The sequence below is a fragment of the Mustela nivalis genome, assembly GCF_964662115.1.
Source record: "Mustela nivalis genome assembly, chromosome: 15".
NCBI lineage: Eukaryota > Metazoa > Chordata > Mammalia > Carnivora > Mustelidae > Mustela > Mustela nivalis.
Window position 1 is genome coordinate 33,615,454 of NC_139034.1, and position 23,073 is coordinate 33,638,526.

The following is a 23,073-nucleotide window of genomic DNA, read 5'->3' on the forward strand; positions in this document are numbered from 1 at the left end:
GCATTTCCAGAGGATTTTACCCAGCCAGTCCATGGATCAAAGTCACTGGCCTCTGCTGGGCTACAGAGGATTTCATATAGTGGGAGGTCACACAGATGTTCAGGCAATAAGGAGGGTGATCCTGGGGTACCTGGCTGGCTCACATGATAGAGCATGAAATTCTTGATCTCACGTTTTAAGTTCAAGCCCCACATTGAGTGTAGAGATTATTTTAAAATTAAAAAAAAAAAAAAAAAAGATGACTTCCCCCCCCAACAACTTCTCCATGAGGAGAAATGTCGGTAGCCACTTTCACAAGTGCCATTTATTTCTACTCCAACCTTCTGGACTCTTTGGAGCTTGTCTTTGCTTAAAGGTTTCTATTTATCCAAAATAAACACAAATCATTTGGATTGTTATGTATTATTCCAGTTTATTAAACAATGAAACAAAGCTTATGCCACATATGCCAACAATGCTTAAATAAAAGAGCTTGAGATATAAAGGCTTATGAAAAATGTATAGTCTTTACATAATACATACTATTTCTAGCTCATGAATAAATATGGAGAACAGGAGCCTTTTTATATCACAGATCGGCAACATTCAGCATCGATGATTATACAAATCCACGAGCAGACAAAAAAAAAATCCATGATCTTCATTTTAGTTATAAAAGCTAAAAATCCTTTTGCCACATTTAAGCAATATCCAAGGGGGCTGGGGGACTTGTAGTCACACCCCTGAAAATAAGGGCACTGACTCTCCAAGTCCTTAAGTTCTCTCTTGGTTAGAAGCTTAACAATTGCATGAACTCCTTCAGGAAGCAGAAAAACCAGAACAGGTGAAGATCCTGTTCTATATAACGTGTTTTATAAATCTACCCTGGAGAAATACTTCATTTTTGTCTTTAAAAAATGTGCTCAACTTTTATAGTGAGGTTTCCGTTTCTTTTCATCCTGGTATGAACATGTACATAATTTGAATAAATTGATACAATCAACATTGCATGACGTTGACTCTTGGTCTTCAAAATGAACTTGCTTCTACTATTTTAGAAATTTAATGTACACTTTAAAAATACAATGTTTTCTTCATTTAAAAAAAAAAAAAAAGTGGTTCTTAAAAAAGTAATCCTTTGAACTAGAGGAACCCAAAAGTGAAAGCCTTTCTGAGAAAGCCCTGACCAGGTCAATGGAATGTTTTGGTAAGAAGAAAAAAAATATCTGTCTAAAGATAATGGTTCAGTACCAGGAGCTAGGCCCCAGTGCGCCTGCTCTGCAGTCACGTCTAGAGTGGGCGAGGGGATCTGGACTTTCAACTCAGTCTTTAACCAAACACCTACACGCCACTCCACCACTTCTCTTCTTAATGACTTTGTCTCGAGTTTGGAAATAACCTTTCTACCTCACGAAATCTTTTTCAAAGTAAATGTTCATAGAGAAGGCCACGTGAAAGTGATTGGCAGGGAAAAGGCCCCATCCGGAAGAGAAACCTACACCCCTTCAATGCTGGGTACAAGGAAGGTGGTGATCCAGGGCGGGAACAAACTGAGAACCTGCCCCGCAAATACTTTAGTAGGAGGGTCCATCCCAGAGCCCCCCACGTCAGTGTGGCATGTTCTCGAATGGAAGAACTGAAGGTACCCAAGTAAATATGTCCCCTTCCCTGGGCTGTCTTCGAGAAGTGTAAAGTTCTTCGGGTTCTCAGAGTCACTTTGTAGTTTGAAAAGAACAAGACGAAGGTGAGAAAGAAGAGGGAGAACAATTTTTGTTGTCTTGGGGAAAGAAAGGAAGATGCTATATATTTTTTTCAGAAACCGGAAAACAGGTGCAGCACTGAGGAGATAGTTTCTAAATTTTCAAGCAAGTGTTTTCCAACCAAACTGAACAGGAAGTCTGAGGACTTCCTTAATATAACTTCCTTAATATAACAGGACATACCTTAATAGATAACCTGAACTAAAGTAAAAACTGAGAAATCCGGAAAAATCAACTCTGATTCCCTCACAACATCTTGCTACGGAAAACATAATAAAACTTAGACCGTGTTCTCTTTTTTCACAAGGCCTTGGCGAGGGGCTTTGCTAGGGATTCCAGTGAGAGTCCCATCATGAAACCACTCTCTCTTCTTTACACCAGCCTGTTGATGCTGGGATTCTGGCGGGACGACAGCAGGGCTGAGGTCCATCGCCGACCGCTATTCTTGTCTTCATTTGACCCTCCATATCAATACAGGTTATCGTCCCCATTTTACAGAAATAATAAACTTTGCTAAAAATCAGAGCAAACTGCTAGCATTACCTAAGACTGAACCCCAGCTGCCTCAAAGATCTTCCATCAACATGGACCCTGCCATGTTCAAAAGCCAACACATCCCACCGTCATGGATTTAGAGATTAATACTTCCTAACAATTCCTCACAAAGGTCAAGCCTTCAAAGGCCGAAAATCACTTATTTTAAGTGAAGGATCCTGCCAAAATAAGAAATTATAAAGCAGGGCAATGTTCCAGGGCTCTGTTTCCTGTACTGTTTCCACCTGGAGTTGAAAGGGCCAGGTCTCCATGTGTGAAGGTTCTTCAGCTGACGAGAAGGGACAGTCCCCAGTTCAGGAATAACAACACCCTCTTGGAGGCTCTATTCCATGGTTCCAATGAGCTTCTCTAGAGCAGCCTGGCATTCTCAGCTTTCCCCTGAAGAAAACGACACCGAGTTCCTGATCTTCTCGCAAGTTCTCTTTAGCAAGAAACGTATGTTCCACATGCGGTCTTTGATGTCGAAGGGCACTTGCATGGTAAGGACTCGTGTTTGGATGTTAGTTTCTAGCATGAAACAGTCAATGCACGGCGTCCACTGCCAACTCACAGCAATCTGAACTAACCCCTTCAGAATCTGTGGTGAACCAAGCAGTGAGAAGCAGCGTGACACGCAGGAAGCTTTATTGGTTCAAAAGGGAGTGTTTTCAGAGCGCTGTCTCATGCAGCCTTGACTTGTCACAAGTCCAATTTCTTCAACTGCTCATAGGTCACAAAGAACTGCGGTTACCGGTTAAGGCTCACAGAGAAGACGCCATCTTAACAACCCAGACCTCTAAAAACAGGGTCACAGACAGCACCTTTAACAGATACGTCTGGGCAGACCATGTGCCATGGGCAGAACTGAACACGAGGGACTCCATCCTTATCCATCCCATAAGAACTTCCCACCGGCCTCCCCAAGGTCAGCCTAAAACAGAACCACCACAGCAGAGATATCCAAATCCCTTAGCACCAGCTCCCAGAGCCCCTTTGTAGATGACATCCCCCCTGGCTAGCTCTGGTGACCACTGAGGTGGGCAGACTTTCCAGGACAGTAAATTCTGTGTGGAACAGAGACAGCAAGTCCTGGGAAGCTCTCCTCAAGGGTCACGGTGAGGCAGGCCTTCAGCAGGGGGAGGCACAGATAAAGAGAAAGGAGATGGTGAAAACCACATTCCCTTCTTTGTAATTCTGCCCTTCCCTGTCTGATGAACCTGCCTCCCACTTGGCATACAGGAAACAGTGCTAATCGGCCCAATAACTCAGGAGCTAATTCCCGTTTATCCTCAGGCATTCTCTAAAATAAGCTTTCTAGAACACCGCTGTCAAACCACATCCTTCCCCAGGGTGGCTTGGGATATCAAATCAATCCCTGTTTCTCCTTGTACTCTTAAGTATTCTCAGCTTCTAAAACAGAGTCTCAATAGAAATCTGTATTGATGTCATTCCCTTTCAATAATACCAGCACTAAATCAAGATTCATATAGTCCAGCCCAGAGATTTTATACCTGCTGAGATAAAAACTGAGTTATTATCTCTCAGAATCAGAGGAATTCAAAAGAAGCCACTTCTAAATTATCATGAATAACATGACAGTTTATACAATCTTCTTCGAGCTCCATCTTTCTTAAGATGTACTGGGGCAGAAAAGGATACAATGATATTCCAAGGACCAAGTCTCAACCAATTTGGCCAAAATCCTTTATACAGAGCAAAAAACCCTTCATTCTTCCATGTCTGTTACAAGGAGCGGGGAGAAAAACAAGTTAACTTGAACTTTCCAATTAGGTCAAATGTGTTAATAATTCATTAGGAGCCAGACCAAATTATCTGTGTTTCTTAAAAATAAAATCCTGTTTGAAAAGACTGTTTAAAACCTCATTGCCCCCTGCCCCTTTTTGTTCTTTAAAGGCTTCTGCGTTGAGGAAGACGTGTCAAACGCGCCCACACCCCAGCAGGCAGAAAGCAGCTGGAGGAGGGAGAAGGGAGACTGAGGCCCAGCTGGAGTCGCCTGCCTCTTGGCCACGTGGACTCACGAGCAGGTGGGAAAGAAGTGAAGCGATGGCGGTAAAGACCTAATTCAGAGCATCTACTTCACGTCTCTAGGTGGATAAAGACACGCCTCTCTGCTCTGCTACAGCAGCACTTGAAGCCTAGGCTGTGCCCGCATCACGCCAGAGAAAAGGAACAGCAAAGCAGACCCAGATGCTGGGCTGTTGGCAATCTAGTCGGGAGACAGCTGCGAACCTGCATCCCCTCGTGAACAGGAGCCCTCACTGTTCACACTGAAAAGTACAGTAAGAGCGACGTGTTCTTTTGAGAGATGTCTGAATGCGGGATATTCATTCCAGCAGCACTCGAGAGGAGGGAGGTACACTTTGGAAGGACACACAGTTCTACTATGATGGCAGAAAATCTGACTATTTTCTCTCCCTTTACAGCAGAGCAGCGGTATAAAGGAAATGAACTTTCATTTCTAAAGATTCATCAAGATTTTGTATTTATAAAATTAGCCCCAGTGTGGCCTAAACTGGGCACCTTCTCAAGGTTTTGGAGCATCATTCATGTTAGTTATAACACCCTGAAAATTTAGTCCCTTCTTCAGTTAAACAGATATATATAAATATGTGTGTGAATATGCAGGTCTATATTCACACACACACACACACACATTTGGGGGGCAGTTCCAATGACCGAAACAAACCACTAGAATAGTGAAGAGTAAGTAAAATATATTAGCTTATTTCATAAGAGTCCCTTATTATTATTATACTAACAAGGCTTACTACGCATAAATCCAGGCACTATCCTGTTTTGTAGGCATCATATCAATGATTTTTACAAGAACCCTATGACACACGTGCTATTATTGTCCCATTTCACTTATGAGGAAACTGAGGTAGAGTCTGAACCTCCGCCAAAGTCAGACAGTCACAAGTGTCCAACCCACAGGTTTGTCTTGCTTATCTAACCCTTGTTTTTTTCATGGTGATAAGAAAACTCTTCAGAGGGGAGCAAGGAAGCTAATAAGCCATGCAAGGACCACATGACCCTGCCCAGGGGCACATCCACTCTCACCTGTAATAAGCAGTCCAGGGTACCTGTGTAGCCAGAGCATGTGCCATCCCGTAGGACTCTCTGATTCATCATACGTGTTCTCACAACATCCACGGGGTTGGAGGCCAGGGCCCCAGCCAGACCACAGGTGAAACTTGAGCTGTGAAAAAAGATACCAATGGAAAAATGAACAGTTCACCACCACTGAGCCACAACCATCACTAGCAGAGGCAGGAAACAGCCTCCTCCCCAACATCGCCAAAGTGACATGTAACAGAAGGCAAGGTCCCCAGGAGGAGGCCCATCACTAGAGTGCTGCATCAACTTCTTAAATATGGCACTGACTATAGTGGCTTCTAAATTCTGGCCCCAACTAAGAACACCTTTGAGGTTCCAGAATGTCAAAGAATCATAGAAACATGAAGGAATGTCCTCCAATGATGATTTATCGCATCTGTTTGCTATAAGCAGGCATCAAAGTAATTTTAGCCCTATCATAACCATACTGTTCTGGGAGAGCAGAGAAAAAGTCCTCATTGTAATGCCTCCCCACCCCACCCCTCGAGGGGTCTCCGGGTCTACGAAACTTTCCATCTCACAAGACTAAGACCACACTTGGTATCCATCAACTCAGGGCAGTGTGTCTCAACTTTCACACTTCTAACATTTTGGGGATCAGGCAAGTCTGTGTCGTGGGGGGCTGTCCTGTGCACTGTAAGCTGTTGACCAGCTCCCTGGCCTCCACGAAGCACATGCCAACATCCTATCCATCTGAACAGTCTCCAGAAATTGCCGAAGATCCTTCGAGGGGCAAAAATCAGCCCTCAGTGGATGAAACCATGATACATCCATACTAACCTGCAGCTATTGTAAATTCATGAAGTCTGTCTGTATGTATATGGAAAGATAATTGGAGCATATTATTAAATTTAAAAAAGGAAGCAACCAACAAATACTGCATGGTACCACTTATATGTGGAATCTACGAACAAAAAATATAGAACCCTAGAAACAGAGTAGAAAAGTGTTGCAAGGGCTGAGGGATGGAGGAAATAGGGAGAGGCCGGTGAAGAGCCATAATCTTCAGCTCTAAAATGAACAAGGGCTGAGGATCTAATATGTAATAGGGTAACCATAGCTGAGAACACTGTCATATAACTGAAATTTGCCAGGAGAGTAAAAGTTAAATGTTTTCACACACACACACACACACACACACATACATGGATAAACATGTGAGGTAACGTCAATGAACTCTGGGGGCAGAGTCTTTCACATTGTGTATGCTATCAATCATTACGTCATATGCTTTTAATAGCTCACAGATTTGTCAGTTATAGCTCAATAAAACTAAAAAATTAAAATAATAAAAATAAAAAGAGAATGCTGAGCATGATCTTGCTTGTGTAATAAGTACACATGATATACATTTATAGACATATCTGCATGTGCCCAAAAACCAAGCTGTTGACCGTGGTTACCTATGTAAACAGATAATAAGAACTTTCACTTTTTCTTGGTTTACTTTTGAATTGTAACTTTTCAAATATGAGGATATATTCATAAACCTTCTTTAAAATTTCTATACATTTATAGCAAACTGCCACCCTGAATTAATGCATCCCTAAAATATCATTAAAAAAAAAATCTCTAGGGGGCCTGGGTGGCTCAGTGGGTTAAAGCCTCTGCCTTCAGCTCAGGTCATGATCTCAGGGTCCTGGGATCGAGCCCCGCATCGGGCTCTCTGCTCAGCCGGGAACCTGCTTCCTCCTCTCTCTCTGCCTGCTTTTCTGCCTACTTGTGATCTCTGTCAAATAAATAAACAAAATCTTAAAAAAAAAAAAAATCCCTAAACATACAGGAAGTGGGTATACACAGTGTCTCCCATGAGGCCCGAGAGAATCAGATGCTTCTTGGTGAGGTCATAGACGGGCAGCTCCACACCAACAACGATGGCAGCCCTCTGGGCCGTAAGGGACACGCCCTGCATAAAAATAAGAACAACCAAGTTTTAGACAGCTCTCCGTGGAACCAGCCTTGGGAAAAAACTACACAGTGACAGAGTAGAAAAGTCCAGACGATTAAGAAGTCCCACGCCCGGTTCTGATTCTGGCACTAACTGTACGACTTTGGCCAGAACTTGGCCAGGCCAAGTCGCCTCACAGAGGCTCCGGTTTCCAAGTACATACAGAGGACCCTACTGGATGACCTTTAGGGTCTACTCTGTGAACGGACGGGTCACTGGAATACCAGGGAGCAGTAGCCCATACCAGCACTTGCCTATTCACGGTCTTCACTTCAGGACCAAGAAATTACACAGATCAAAAAATCCACCATAACTATGACCTAGAAAACCCTACTCTATAAGAATTTTTTTTAAACAAACAAAAAAATGCTCCATCTTCACAGAATTTCTTATCCATGAATTATTCAAAAGGTACTTTGAAACTATGACATATTCCTTGTAATTTCCATTCTACAGACAATAAAATTAAGGAAGAAAGCAATTTTGAGTGGCAGACGTCACTCTTCTTCCTATATGCCATTTTGCCATTCGGATTAAAGATGATGGAAATAGGAAAAATAAATTCAAAGAAGGAAAACAGGGAAGAACGAAGTCAGGAAGTTGGCTCTGTTTTGCGGACGTACCTTCCACAGGCCCCTTGCTCCCTCTTGCTGGTAAATGTTAACGAAGTTGCCTATCATCCCTCCTTGAATCGTGCTGCTCTGTGCCTGCATCCGAATCTGGAGGTTATTTTAAAGACGAGCATGAGAAGGAAAGCACATTTCTCTCCAAATGTAGACTTCTCAAAACCATTCAATCTGTTGTTTACTAACCATTAAAAGAACTGCAGTATACATAGGACCGTAATGCTAGTTTAAAATGCCCCGGTAGGATTTATAAGGATTTCTATTTATGAGGATTTAACATTCATAAGGATTGGTTCTGAGACACTCTGGAATCAACAAAATGCATCCAGTGGAGTCCAGAGCTCATTAAGTGTCCCCAAAAATGGATTTTTTAAAGTAGTCTTTTGAAAAGGGAAAAAAAAAATTAGATTATTTTCTTCTAAGTTACTGAACAGGAAAGAGAATGTGATGGTATGCTAAGATTTCATGTAACTGGTAAGAGTATCCAGCATACGTGGCAGTACAAAGCATGGGCAAGGATATTCCTTAAATTAGTTACTTCAAGCCTCTACTCTTTCCAACCAGCTGAACCAAAAGGTATGCAAGCGAGCTGAGCACGAGATGACCACACAATGCCCATCACACTCAGTTACACCTGAATGTACAAATAACCTTGACAACAGCCACAGAATTTTTATGACCAAGATTCCAACATAAACATAATGTTTGATGTAGCTCTCCAAATTTCTTTAAAATTAAAAGGGATTTCCCACTAAAAATTTGTTCCTTACTTTTGTTTAGGGAGCAATTATCTCTAACTTCTAAAGGAAAGTGTTACTACCATGCTAACATGGGAAAATAAACCAAAATACAGGAACTGCCTTTCTACAAACCCGTATGTATGTCTGAGAGATTAAGGGACGTATGGATATTTCTCTCCATTCTTTCCCAACAAAATCTCAGCAAAAGCACCTTCACACATGCTGTACTCTACACACTATTGCACAAAACTCTGATGTCTATCAGAATCTCTAATTAGAATGAAGGCTCTGAGGGCAGGGTCCTTATCTTATTTGCTTTTGGATCCTAAACACGTAGTATGTCAACTAATAGAAGGCAGAAGCAGCGAATGCTGGTTAGCTAATAGGAACAAAAAAGGAGAGAGAGGGACAAAGACAAACATCCTGAGAGCCTTGACAAAATAAATCCTGGGGCACCTAGGTGGCTCAGGTTCAGCATCGGCCTTCGGCTCAGGTCATGATCCCAGGGTCCTGGGATTAAGCCCTGCATCGGGCTCTCTGCAGCAGGGAGCCTTCCTTTCCCTCTCCCCACTGCTCATGCTCTCTTTCTCTCTAATAAAAATCTTAAAAAAAAAAAAAAAAAGGAAAGAAAAGAAAAAGGAAGTTCTGACTAATTTCTATTTTGTTTAATTAATTTATTTCTTTGTCTTATTCCAGAAAGAATTTAAGGAGGCTGTACCCTGGTGTTGGCAACAAGGTCATCCAATACGTAATGTCTAACTGCAGTAAGGAAATACTTCCATTTGTATTTCCTGAAATCAAGTTAACGGATAACATCACGCATTCAGAAATGGTCATCAGTGAGCCAACTTGTGTAGAACCTGCAGCCCATCCATTTTAAATGAACCAATAAAACCTGGAAGATTTTCAGTGAAAAATGAAATTCAAATGTATCCAAGCCCAAATTCTTTTTCTGCTTAATCACCAAAAACCTTGTCTCCATGAGCTCTACTTTTGAGTTCCTTCCAGATCAGTGGGAAATCCACCTAGTGGAGGTTTCGAAGTTACAGTCTTCATGACATTTAAATTATAAACAAGTTCACATATACATTATGTTATATTCACAGCTTTTCATTATCTGAATGTTGTTGTCAATAAGAAAACGTGGAGTATGCCTGAAAGATATGGATTGTGGGGCGCCTGGGTGGCTCAGTGGGTTAAAGCCTCCGTCTTCAGCTCAGGTTATGATCCCAGGGTCCTGGGACCGAGTTCAGCATCAAGCTCTCTGCTCAGGAGGGAGCTGCTTTCTCCTCTCTCTCTGCCTGCCTCTCTGCCTACTTGTGATCTCTGTCAAATAAATAAATAAAATCTTAAAAAAAAAAAAGGAGAGATAATGGATCGCACTGCTTACTTTCAAAACATCAGTTGGATTAGCGATGGTTGAGGATATGACTCCAGAGAGAATTCCACACACCACATTTATCAGTAGAGTTTCATCTATAAACAAACACATATTATTCAGCTTTTCATATACACAAAGCTCTTTGTATCAATCGCTCAAATATAGGTGTAACTCGTTTACATACTGCTTGTACATCTTCAGAGAATAGTAAAATCTCTGCTTTACAAATAAAGCAATTTTTTTAAAGATTTTTAATTTTTTTTAAAGAATCTCTATACCCAGTGTGGGTCTTGAACTTATGACCCTAAGATCAAGAGTCACATGTTCCAGTGACTGAGCCAGCCAGTAGCCCCTGAATCAAGCAATTTTTAAAATATTAGGAATTTGGGGGCACCTGGGTGGCTCAGCGGGTTAAGGCCACTGCCTTCAGCTCAGGTCACGATCTCAGGGTCCTGGGATCGAGTCCCGCGTCGGGCTCTCTGCTAGGCAGGGAGCCTGCTTCCCTCTCTCTCTCTGCCTGCCTCTCTGTCTACTTGTGATCTCTGTCAAATAAATAAATAAAATCTAATAAATAAATTAATTAATTAATTAAAATATTAGGAATTTTGCTGGCTTAATGGGATTTTGCCTAGCAAAATGACTTGATACCAAAAAAGGAATGTGAATTCTCATGCAAAGTAGACAACCATATACCAATACACTCTTGTGTTAAATGCAGACCACTCTAGTAATTAAGATGAGGTACATCTCATAGGAGAATAAAAAAGATACACTCCTGGAGCCCCTAGGTGGTTCAGCTGGTTAAGCATGCAACTCTTGATTTCCGCTCAGGTTATGATCTAAAGGTCCTGGATCGAACCCCAAGTCAGACTCCATGCTCAGCTGAGCAAAGTCTGCTTGAGATTCTCCCTGTCCCTCTGCCCCTTCCCCCACTAGGGCATGTGAGCACACACACTCTCTCTCTCCAATAAATAAATAAATCTTAAAAAACAAAAACAAACAAACAAGCAAAAAACACTCCTAGAAGATACCCAGAAGATAAAGTTGTAAAAAAAAAAAAACAGAAAAAGTTGTATGGATTAAAGCAAAGTCACAGAGTCAACAAGCAATAGAGTATTAGAATTCAGTTCATGATACTAAGGAGGGTATTCACTGCTTTCCTGAAAAATAGGCCATAATTCCTGATTTTGGAAATTTTTAACTACAACAACATACCCTCCAGTCTGGGTGTTTTGGAGATGGGGACAACTAAAAATTTGTTGAGACTGCCCCTTCTTTAACCATCACCATCACTCCCCTAAGTTCAGGTAAGAACAGACTGGCTTTAAGCACTATACATTCAGACTTTCCATCCAGTTTTCTCCTCAGCAGTAGTAAAGTCACAATTAGGCTCAAGAAAATCTGATCTCACCTTGACTAGAGACACACAACCCACCCAGCTCCTATCCACAAGTGGAAAAAAGACTCCCCACTCACCTTCTTGGTGTTCCACAAACAGTCGCTTCAAGCTCTGGTAAGTGCCTATCTTGATAGTGCCATAGGAAGCCTGGCGTAACATCGCAGGGGCGATCCTGTCACACCAACATACAAAAGGACAAAGATCCTAAAAATCACTTTAAATCCTCTAGAAGACACACGCACACACACACACACGCACACGCACACACGCATATACACACACAGATGCAACCATGTGTTTGCCTTCTACAATCAAACTATGCTAAACCAGGTTTCTCACAATTCAAAATCCAACAAAAAATATAGTTGTGTTCAGTTAAATTTATGCAAATTATTAGTTTATTAAGTGAAAGCTCAACCCCTTGTAGTCATCCTTCCAGAAAAGGTAAGTGACCGTGGAGTTCTGTTTGCTCACCGGTGTTCAAGGGAAATGGGACCAAACTCCTGGTGAAACCCGCCCTCTGCAAGCAGCCAGCATTCTTCACTACTTCTCTGGAGCACCTCTCCCACCTCGTTGGAGGCCCTGTTCTAGTCCTTTCCCTCTCTTAGCCTTCTGGAGCCCAGAACCACCCGGGGGCAGTTGTCCACCCAGCTGTTCCTGAATTTCCCAGCTCCTCCTCAAAATGCAGTCCCCCTTCCTTCTCCATCAAAACTGCCCTCACCCAGGTGACCAGTTGACATCTCTGTCACTAAATTCATCAGGTGTTCCACTCAGTACCTTACATGACCTCTCTGTGGTATCTGCTACTGTCCACCCTGCCCTCCGGCCCCTGTCTCCTCCCTGAACTCCACAACATCCCCTTCTCGTTTGTTTCCTTTTCTCCTCTGCCTCCTACTTCTGTCCTCTGGGGGATCCCCAGAATTCCATCCTGTGCTTTCTTCTCTCCCCGCTCCACACACTCCCCAGACGATCTCATCCACTCCCACGTTTCCAGCACCATACAGACTCAGGACGCCTAATTCCTGCTTCCAACACTGATCCAACCATGCATTTCCAACCACTTTGCAGATTTCTCAGTGCACATCCTACACCCAGACTGTCTCCAGATCCAGAATTCCACAGTGGACTCAATGTTCTTCCACTTCAACTGATCAGCTCTCCTCTCTATTTCCCGGACCAGGGAAGGGATTTGGGCCCTCTGATGGACCAGATGAAATCAGGATGCCTAGCCCATCCGGAGGCTGTCCACGCCCTGACCCTTTACTATGGCTCCAGCTCTTCCTGCTCACTGCCTCCCACACCATACCCACACCACCTTACTTGCAGTTCCTAGAATGTACCGAGCTTTCCTGCACATTCTACCGGCTCTGTAGAAACACAATTCCCTTCTAACTACACCTGGTTAACTCACTCTTCTTGATCCTTCAAGCTCACACTGGGCACTACCTGGATCAAGCAGCCTTCCCGAAACACACCCTCCCCTGTCCTCATAGTCTGGGCTTGATGGCCTGCCTCTACCAGACCCTAGCACTCATTATGCGAATCCATCATACCCCCTCTTCACACATCTGCAGCCCCAACTAAGCAACAGCTCCTTCGCGACTGTGTATTGCTGCTGATCTCCTTCTGTGCTCCCAGATCCAGTCTCAGCCTTCTCGGTGATGCTCTGCACCCTGAGAGGGAGGTGCTCACGGATGAGTCATTCAGCTCCCCCGACTGACTTCCAGGTGGATTCCACCAGCCGACAGTGGGATGGAGGGAGCAGGAAGAAGAGGGATTCTCCTCTCCCTGGGCGCTACGGAAGCATCATCCCCCCACAACTACTGTTTGCTCCTTCAAGGCTCTCGTCCTAACAGGCTCTGCTAACACCATTCCTGTGCTTGTCCTTTTGGTCCTAGGGTTGGTAACAACTTCTCACTTTGATCATTTCTAGGTACCTCAATATTCTTCCTTTTTGTTCCCTTAACCCTCAAGTAACCCCTCCATTAAAGTCTCCTCACTGAAACCACCCAAGTGAATTCTGTTTTCTCCAGAACTCGGGCTGACAGAGGCACCTGTCTTACTTACTTTCCTATCCCCTGCCTTCAGCACACTGTTCCCTAAATGTTGAACTAAAGAAACGTTGTTCACAACCCTTACCCACAGAGAACACGCCATCATTTTCCTTAGAGCAAAAACCTTGGTAATTCAGAATAGCCAAGGGGAAGGGCTTTTCTCAGAATGAAACACTGAATTATGAAATTTTTTTGAAACTTAATTTTTGCATTAGTATCTGTATTTGAAAATAATAAAAACATACTTTCACCACAACGTTCACTACTTAAGAGATACACAGAAAATAAAATTGAAATGAAACATGAAAAATCTCCCAAACTACTCTTTTCAAATATACCTCAAATTTCTACTTTTTCTCAGTCTTTTCAGTCTATTTCATTTGGAAGATCAATAATCAAATATAAACGTACAGAAGTCTACTTACCCTGAGTACAGAGCTTTCAGCCCTTCTTCTTTGCCTATCCGCACTAACGCGTGCAACATTCCTCGATACCTGATTTCTTTGAAGTTTGCATCATTTGTCTGGCCTTGAATCTGGAGCCGGGTCTTGGTTAAGTCAATTGGAAAAGTACCTTAAAATTAAAAAAAAAAAAAAATATTTCACTCAATAAAAAGAAATTCCACTAAATAAAGGAAACATGATGACCTATTACTGAGGAAACATTTCGACTATAACATAAATAAAGAAACAGAATTAAGAAATAGCAAATACTTTTGCAATCTTTTCTCTATTTGGGAAAAAAACTAGGAACCAAAAGATTAAAAAGACCCCGAAGATTCATAAACATACCTTCCTTTTTTTATGTAGTTTCCCATATTATTCGACATGGGATTTGAGAAAGCTGCACTACTGCTGTGAAAGGTAGCTACGCGGAATGATTTACACAAGCAGGAAATTTTAAAATGTTATTATTTTTTTGCATCTCCGAAAGCTAAAATCGGGTTCAATATGAATGAAGAGAGAGACGTTCCTTTAGAAAGGAACATCTCACTTTGTATTCTGTAGTGTAAAAGCCAATCTGTTTCATGCAGGTAAAAATGTTTAACCCAGAGGCGCCTGGGTGGCTCAGTGGGTAAAGCCTCTGCCTTCATGATCTCAGGGTCCTGGGCCTGAGCCCTTCATCGAGCTCTCTGGTCAGCAGGGAGCCTGCTTCCCCCTCTCTCTCTGCCTGCCTCTCTGCCTACTTGTGATCTCCGTTTGTCAAATAAATAAATAAAATCTTAAAAAAAAAAAAAAAGTTTAACCCAGTGCCTCACGGAGAGTTCACAGAAACATGTAACACTCATTCTCAGCAAAGGTGACCCACCGAGGCCATGGGAGAGCCGACCCACACAGGCAGCGAAGTGGGTGGGTGGTTCAAACACCTTCACCCCCCAGCCCTGGTCCTCACAGACCCTTCAGGGGCAGCCCCTGTCCCAGGACGGCAGCGACCGAGCCTTGGGAGCCAACCGCGTGTCCAGCCCAGCACCTGGCACTCGGGAGCGGCTCACAATATGTGAGTGAATTATGCCAGGACACAGACAGTGCTAACCAGAATGCGACGTGGAGCTCAGCAGAGAAGGAAGTCCCAGACACAGTGTGGCTAATGGGCTCGGGGAAGACCAGGGGCTCCGCAAGGTTACTAGCCCCAGGCGCTCACGGGGGCACAGCGGGGAAGGACAAGGCACACCCAGACAGACGTAATCTACAAATGACTGATAAGACCTGCTGTTTGATTAACAAGTTCTACTTTCTCCACACTGAACTCTGAACTCTTAAACTCCTGGCAGCCAGATGACCATGTGTCGGAAAAACATACCAAAAGAAGACAATTTTGAAATCGGAGATTAATGTTTTCTATTCTCACATGCTGTGCTGGAACTACGGTCACATCAAACACCACAAAGAGGAGCAAGCAAGGGACCTGAGTGCCCCCCACCCCAGGGGGTTCCTTACCGCATTCCGCTGTAATGGAGGCCAGCCCTCCGTACACAAAGGGCTTCCAGTTGAGGGCAGACATCTTCACCACCGTCCCTTCTCCTGGATCAGAGAAACATAGCCTCCGACAGGGTCTTCCCTGGACACAAAAGGAAGGCATGTCGAAGTCATAACTCCATGCACAAGCAGTTTCTTCTTTAAAACCTGTGTTCCAGGGCGCCTGGGTGGCTCAGCGGGTTAAGCCGCTGCCTTCGGCTCAGGTCATGATCTCAGGGTCCTGGGATCGAGTCCCACATCGGGCTCTCTGCTCAGCGGGGGGCCTGCTTCCCTTCCTCTCTCTGTGATCTCTTCCCTTCCTCTCTCCTACTGTGATCTCTCTCTGTCAAATGAATAAATAAAATCTTAAAAAAAAAAAAAACAAAAAAACCCTGTGTTCCATCTGGAGACTGCCATCAGATGCTGTATGTGAACCACGCCCCTCACCCCCACCCCAGTAGCTCAGGGGAGCCTCACCTTCAGAAAGCAAAGCTCAGCTACCTACAAATCTCATTTTATCAGTTGCCTGAAATCGCATTCAGCCCTTAAGTAACGCAATATGCTGTTCCCATGATATAGTGAATGTATTTAGTGGAACACAGGGGAGGCTATTTTCTGGGTAGTCCATTTTATCTAAAATCCACTCATTTTCACTCAACAACTATGCGCCATTTGTCACCACTGTCTTTGTCCACTAGAGCAAAGAAAATGTTGCAACCCAGTGTCCCAAGATAAAATGACAATTACTCCAAAGTACCACAGTGTACTTCTAGTTCACACTCCATAAATGTTAGTTTTCTTTTCTTATCCACCTCACGTTAAGAGCTGGGAGGTGTCTTGGTTTGAAGGAAAGGGGTGGACTCTAGGGTCAGAGTCACCCGTCATCCTTCCTAGGGAAGTTCCTACTAACCTCTAGGGTTTTTCCTCAACAACGTCATCACCTTCCAAGCAGCGAACACAACCAGTTAGAGGTGGGGCCCACGCTTTTATTGACTACGCTAAGTAAAATGCCTAGTTTGTACTCCCATAGTGGGGAATAAATATACACCTTCAAACTAGCACAAAAAATACAGTCAACAATTGTCACCTTCCATCTGCCTTTCACTTAAAAGGTGCTCACACGCTGTGACACGTAGTTACACACCTGCAATGCCCGGTCCCACACATTTATTACACATTCTGCAGTTTTATGCACTTTCAGTTGGTAAATCTGGCCTCTGCCAATAACAGGAGAAAACATGCAAATTAACACATATTTGCATGTGTACCATCAGCCATAATTATTGTGATTTGAAATAAAATTCCTAATTTATTATAATCATTACTGGTGAGCGATATGCCCAGGGTTTTTACTGGTTTTACAAGTTTCCTAAGACTACATTTCTCAAGAAAGGCCTGCCACAAGTCATTATTGCCAAAAATGGCAGTTTGCAACAAGGCCCAGGGGCTTGCTTAAACTAAGAAAAAGCACAAGGAACCCAAAGGAGACTCTAAATACATCTACATTTACAGACATTAACCGAATTCAGACTGGTTACAAGTGAGTAAGATAGGGGCGCCTGGGTGGCTCAGTCTTTAAGCATCTGCCTTGGGCTCAGGTCATGTATGATCCCAGGGTTCTGGGATCAAGTCCCACATCCAGCTCTCTGATTGTCAGAAGGGAAGCCTGCTTCTCCCACTCCTACTCCCCCTGCTTGTGTTTCCTCTCCTGCAGTCTCTCTCTCTGTTAAGTAAGTAAAATCTTTAAAAAAAAAAAAGAAAAAAGAAAAAAGTAAGATAAAGGGCTCTATAAGCATGGAACCTGAAAAATCATCATTTGCTTTATGTTTCAGGACCAAGAACAAGTCCTGCCCCCAAAAACTCATCTCAACTCCCTATCATCCTTACAAACATTTAATAATATCTGTACATAACTAATTCTTAACCTAATGATATTAATAATATAATGATTAATACTATGAGCTATATACACTGTCAGAACACGTTAATAATAAATTTAATAACTCATTAAATTCCACTAGTACCACTCTTAATCCATTCTAGGATTCTGCTGAATTCAAATTAAAAAAAACAAAGCAGTAACTATGTAACAGTGACACGCGGAAGCACTATAATTTGCCATTATAAAAGTGTCTGATACAAACAATATCACTGGATCCCCCAACAAGTTTGGGATGGGAGAACAGAAAAACAGACTAGGAAACAGAGTCTCAAGCAAGGTGCCTTGCCCAAGGGCACACAGCTGACGGTGTAAGAATTGGGCCTCCAACCCAAGGCTTCTGATTCCAAATACAGTGTTCCTTCTGCTACAACTTGAGGCTGTATGCAACCATAAAGGAGCGATGATGTTTTAATTAAGGAGAAAAAAATGCTAAGCACCCTCAAAAAGGTAGTACTGATAAGCAGCATCTTATAAAAAACAAAAATGTACTTAATTTAAAAGTCTTAAGAGAGACTATAATATTCAGAAGGTAGGCAGTCAACCTAAACAGCAATAGTTGTTTTTTTTTTTCCAATACACAGTATACAAAGAGAGTATTCAAATAAATTTTGGGAGTTGTTCACGGTGGTGAAATTCTCATACTAATAAAATAAGCCATTTGGTAAACAATTCAGAGGCACATTACACATTCAGGATGCTGGTGGTGGTGGTGAGCGCCTGGGGCTCTCTAGTTCCAAAATCTCATCCCCAGAAAAGAAAACCATTACCCAGCTGATCCCCACTCCCCCCCCCCCCAACAGCCCCTTCCGGTCTGTGATACTATGTACCCGGTAAGCATCTGTGTGGCACACAAAACTCCTTATTAGGAGTTCCTAAGCTGACGACCAAGCTTCTGAAAAGTTCAGACCCTAGGGCCCCACCTAAGGAATGAGGACGTCGGGGACATCCAAAGCATCTGTGCTGTTACTGAAAATCAGAGAGTTATATCCGTGGTGCCCAATTCGCACCTTGGAACACTTACCACTTAGATGCCCACTTTACGTAGTTAATTCTCAGTGATGATGTTAAAGCTTATCCTTCTCCTTACTCATTCATTTATTTATTTATTTATTTATTTTAATTTACTTATTTGACAGAGAGACAGAACAGAGGGAACACAAGCAGAGGGAGTGGGCGAGGGAGAAGTAGGCTTCCTGCTGAGCAGGGAGCTCAATGTGGGACTTGATCCAAGGACCCTGGGATCATGACCTGAGTGGAAGGCAGACGCTTAACGACTGAGCCCCACAGGCGCCCCTTACTCATCTTATTTAGTAGTGACTCTTTTTCTACACACATGTATGTTCAGAAAGTTTCCTGCAAACTGTCAGCAAAACTTTAAAGGAAATGGAATCATAACTAATCTCAAATTTAGAAGCAAAACAAACATTTTTTTTAAAGACTCTAATGCCATATGGCCTCATGCCATCTCAGCAATTAACCTTCTGGTTTCCTGCCACTACTTATTTGTTTTACTAGCTTAGTTTTAATGGCTACTTTTGGTGACTTTGTCTTACATCAGTTTGTTTTTTTTTCCCCAAGATTTTATTTATTTGAGAGAGAGCTAGAGCAAGGGAGTGAGCAAGAAAGCACGAGTTGGGGTAGGGGGGGAGGGAAGGAACAGAGGGCAGAGGAGGAGGAGAAGGCGGCTCCCAGCTGAGCAGACGCTGGGCCAGGACCAGGACCTGAGCAGGGATCACGATCACGACCTGAGCCGACCTGAGCGGGGATCACGACCTGAGCCAGGATTATGACCTGACCTGAACCAGACGCTTTACCAACTAAGCCACCCAGGTGCCCCTCCCTGCCCACCTGCCGCCCCCACCCCCCACCTTCTGTCAGTTTTGATATTAACTTTTCGGTTAGATCAAAACCCAAAAGCTCTGGGTTCAAATGCAAATACTCAACTAGAACTCAAAACTGCTGTAGAAGTGCCTCTCCAGGGTTTTAAATCAAGTGGGCGGAGCACACACCCAGCTGTTCCCATTCAGATGCGCCTGGACCATAAACTCATCTTCCCCAAGTGAGTGTCCATTCCTGCATCCCCAGGTTAAACTCTGAGACAGCACTTACTTTCTATTCAATTACAATTTTTAAAAGTTAGCTAGGAATAGGGTAAAAATCTTTCGCTTTCCTAATGCTAGGACTAGATTACTGGGGAGTTAAGCCTGCTGCCTGCCTTCCCACGTTAATGTTTGCTGTGTCAAAGAAAGAATATCTTAGGGACGCCTCGGTGGCTCAGTCAAGCAGCTGCCTTCGGCTAAGGTCATGATCTCAGGGTTCTGGGATCCAGTCCCGCATTGGGCTCCTTGCTTCTCCCTCTGCCTGCTGCTCCCCCTGCTTGCGTTCTATCTCTCTGACAAATAAGTAAATAGACTCTTAAAAAAAAAAGAAGAAGAAGAAGAAAAGAAAGACTACTCTGGCTAATCAGACAGTATCAGTTGTTGATCCAACTAGAAAAGGTTCTAGTTAAAGCTGGAATAGGAGACATTATGTTCAGTATGGTATGCTGGCCACCGCAGGCAGAGACAGGGTTGCGGCTATCTCAAGCTGAAATCTCTTTTCAGTAAACTGAACCATTTCTTTGTTTTGGAGCACTCTTTGGAAGAGTTTTTCTTACATACGTTACTTAACTTCCTAGCACAATTCTTTGCGAAAATCCCAAATCTACTCAAGCCCCAAGCACGACAGTCCAGCACAGTCAGGGAGCCTTCTGTCCTTAGCAGTCACTAGTGTCTGGATGACATCTCAGCCTGAGACCCAGGGAAGGGATTACAACTTTGGAAAAACTCCAGTGTCGGGCATACCAGTGCCTGTGATCACTTCCCACCCTGCACTCCTCTTTAGGGCCATACCCTTTAGCCCTACTAAATCTTGGGACCACTTCTCTGCTGCGTTTTAAACACCATGCTAATAACCACAGCCATCTTTGCTGAGTATCTTCCATGCCAGACATTGCTATAGATTTTCCACACAAATAATTTCATTTAATCCTTACAACCCTATGAAATCGGGAACGTTAGCCACATTTCACAATTGAGGAAAGACAGCCTCAGAGAGGAAAAGTGAGTTTTCCTGGTCACACAGCTACCAAGTATGCTCCCTGAAGGAACACATGATCTTTCTCCTCTCTGTACTACAAAGCCAGATGTTATTTTCCAAAGGCTGTTAAAAAAATATTAGCGGGTGGCAGTGCTGAAATTCTGCACAATCGGAATAAATGTACGATTTTCCTGCAAAGGATATACAAACTTTCCACCTATTTTTTTAAAGTGTTTCCTGAGTGGAAATGCCTACAAAATTAAGGATTCCAAATCTTTAGATATGTACTAAGTTACTATATCCTCTCTCACTTAGTACTTATTCTCTCCTTACCTCATTTGCACAGCTGCAAAAAGAGGTAAAATATACGACAGTAATTGCTTCTGGAACTTCTGAAAGCTTTCCAAGTTTCTGTTTTATAATTAATTCTGAATAAGTTCTTTCAGATTTACTTAGGTTTCCTTTTCAGTCTGCAGTCTTAAACTGGAATCACAGTCTCTAAACTACTGTGCCCTCTTAAATCTTTGTTCCTCATGTTTGCCTTTCATAGACTTTCATTTCCCATTCTCTTTCAAGGTACAGTATGGAAAATAAACTCATTACAGCCTTATGAAACGTGGAATTTAAAAGGAATCTTAGAAGTCATACCTCATTTCATACGAATTAACTGAGCCCATGATCACAAAATTTGGCAGCGGCAAAGCCAAGACCACCGTTCAGGCCTTTCAATTTTTTCAGTACCCGAGGAAGACGAAAACTAGAATCTGTAGGACAGTCCCAACACTGTTCTGCTCTTCTGGCGCAGGAGCAGCAATGATGAACACCGCAAACGCTTTATACGAATTTACACCTAGAAAGACTCTAAGATCCAGACCTACATTAACCTTCCAAGCAAATGAAGTGCACCCGTCCCTACAAACGTGAGCCAACCTGCAGGAGCAATTCAAAGAAAGCCCAGTGTGCCCTTTCCCAGAGTAAGACGCTCTCGGGCACCGGTGCCGCACACTCCGAGTGAAACGCGAGTGGGAAGGATGCAGAGGCAGGAGAAACACACCGTGGGGACCAGGCCGCACAGTTGGGACCTGTGACGCGGGGGCATAAGTCACCCCCGCAGCCAAGTGATGAGGCCCTGCAGCCGGCGCTCCCGCCGCCGGCGCCCCTGCCGGAAGAGCGCGGCCCAGCCCCGGAACCTCGCGCCCCAGGGAGCCGGGCTCCGCAAGCAAACCGGGTAGCAGCGGCAGACGCTGAGCACGCCCGGCCCCGTCGGCGCTCTCCCGGGCCGCCTTCCGACCGCAGTCCCAGCCCCGGCCGAGGCCGACCGGAGGGGCAGCACCGCCCGCGGCCGGGCAGGGAGTCCCACGCCGACCAGTTCAGGACGCCGCGGCGAAAGACGGACGGGCCGGTGGAGGGGAGACCCGGAGCAGGCACTGAGCGGTCAGCGCGACCGCAGCGCGGTGCTCAGACACTTACCCAGCGGCGGCGACTTCCTCCAGCCCCGCTACCTGCGCTCCAGCGCGCCCGTAGCCAACCCGCACCGCAGCTGGAGAAAAAGCTCCCGAGCCGCGAGCGGCCCCGCCCATTTCACCCCGCGGGGCTCCGCCCTCTGCCGCGGCTCCCATTGGCAGCCCGGGCCGCGGCCACGCCCATGACAGCCGGCGACTGGCTGACCGCGGAGGGACGGGGCACTGAGTAGCCGGCTCCCGGCTGACCAGGCGGGGAGCTGTGGGAACTCGGTGACTCCCACGGCCTCCCGGGTCCACTCCGCAGTGCAAGAGAAACTTTAGGGAATGCACCGGGAGCCTCAGAACTGGAGACTTCTTGGGGTGCTGCTTCCCTATGTGAACCTCCGCAGTCGGAGAAAGGGAGAGCTCACTAATTTTTTTTTAATCCCAGTTTTTTTAATTTGAAAATTTACGGACCGATGAAGAGTTGCAAAACTAGGGGCGCCTGGGTGGCTCAGTGGGTTAAAGCCTCTGCTTTTGGCTCAGGTCATGATCCCAGAGTCCTAGGATCCAGCCCCGCACGGGGATCTCTGTTCACTGGGGAGCCTGCTTCCCCGCCCCCGCCTGCCTCTCTGTCTACTTGTAATTTCTGTCTTCAAATAAATAAATAAAATCTTTTAAAAAATTAAAAGAGTTGCAAAAATAGTACTATGAAGCGTATAACCTTCACTCAAGACCACCATTTCACATTTGCGTCCTCTCACAATGTAGGCCCCACCCCCAACCTTTGGAAAGTCGCACACAACCCTGCCTCGCCCCTAAACATCTCACTATTATCATGTATAAGAAACTTAATACCATTTCTGTCATATCATTCAACATACTGTCTTTATTTAAATTTCCTTTATTGCCCCAAAATGTCATACAATTGCACACTCGGGATCTACCCAAGATTCACCCGTTCCGTTTAACACTGTGCCTCTCTAGAAACTCCTTTTATCTACTAGGACTTTCACTTTGTCAAAATCTTTCGTAACTTCCACATATTGGAAAAGTCCAGGCCAAATGTCTTGTAGACTGCATCATTTTGGATTTTT

At 44.1% G+C, this 23,073-nt stretch overlaps 1 protein-coding gene across 3 annotated transcripts; it reads right to left on the reverse strand.

Annotated features, from left to right (window-relative positions):
- Positions 1-386: 386 nt before the first annotated feature.
- On the reverse strand, positions 387-22,128 carry SLC25A30 (solute carrier family 25 member 30). 3 transcript variants are annotated; one of them, XM_082700648.1, is made up of 10 exons: positions 22,005-22,128; positions 15,497-15,617; positions 13,985-14,132; positions 11,583-11,677; positions 10,116-10,201; positions 7,983-8,078; positions 7,193-7,317; positions 5,355-5,493; positions 3,933-4,013; positions 387-3,014 (listed from the first exon to the last, which is right to left on the reverse strand). In XM_082700648.1, the coding sequence occupies exons 2-10, from the start codon at positions 15,558-15,560 to the stop codon at positions 2,973-2,975; spliced, it is 876 nt and encodes a 291-aa protein (XP_082556774.1). In that variant the 5' UTR covers positions 15,561-15,617; positions 22,005-22,128; the 3' UTR covers positions 387-2,972. The 3 variants fall into 3 exon arrangements, with proteins under 3 accessions (XP_082556774.1, XP_082556773.1, XP_082556775.1); XM_082700647.1 differs by lacking the exon at positions 22,005-22,128 and adding an exon at positions 21,589-21,998; XM_082700649.1 differs by lacking the exon at positions 7,983-8,078.
- Between the last annotated feature and the right edge of the window lie 945 nt (positions 22,129-23,073).

Excerpts from the sequence above, each read along its gene's own strand:
- SLC25A30 (XM_082700647.1), bottom strand. The coding sequence starts at position 21,633 with ATGCCCCCGCGTCACAGGTCCCAACTGTGCGGCCTGGTCCCCACG. Across the intron at positions 14,133-15,496 it reads CTCCATTACAGCGGAATGCG|GTACTTTTCCAATTGACTTA; the intron begins GTAAGGAACCCC and ends TTTAATTTTAAG. Across the intron at positions 3,015-3,932 it reads TTGGTCCTTGGAATATCATT|TTCTTTGTGACCTATGAGCA; the intron begins GTATCCTTTTCT and ends CGGTAACCGCAG.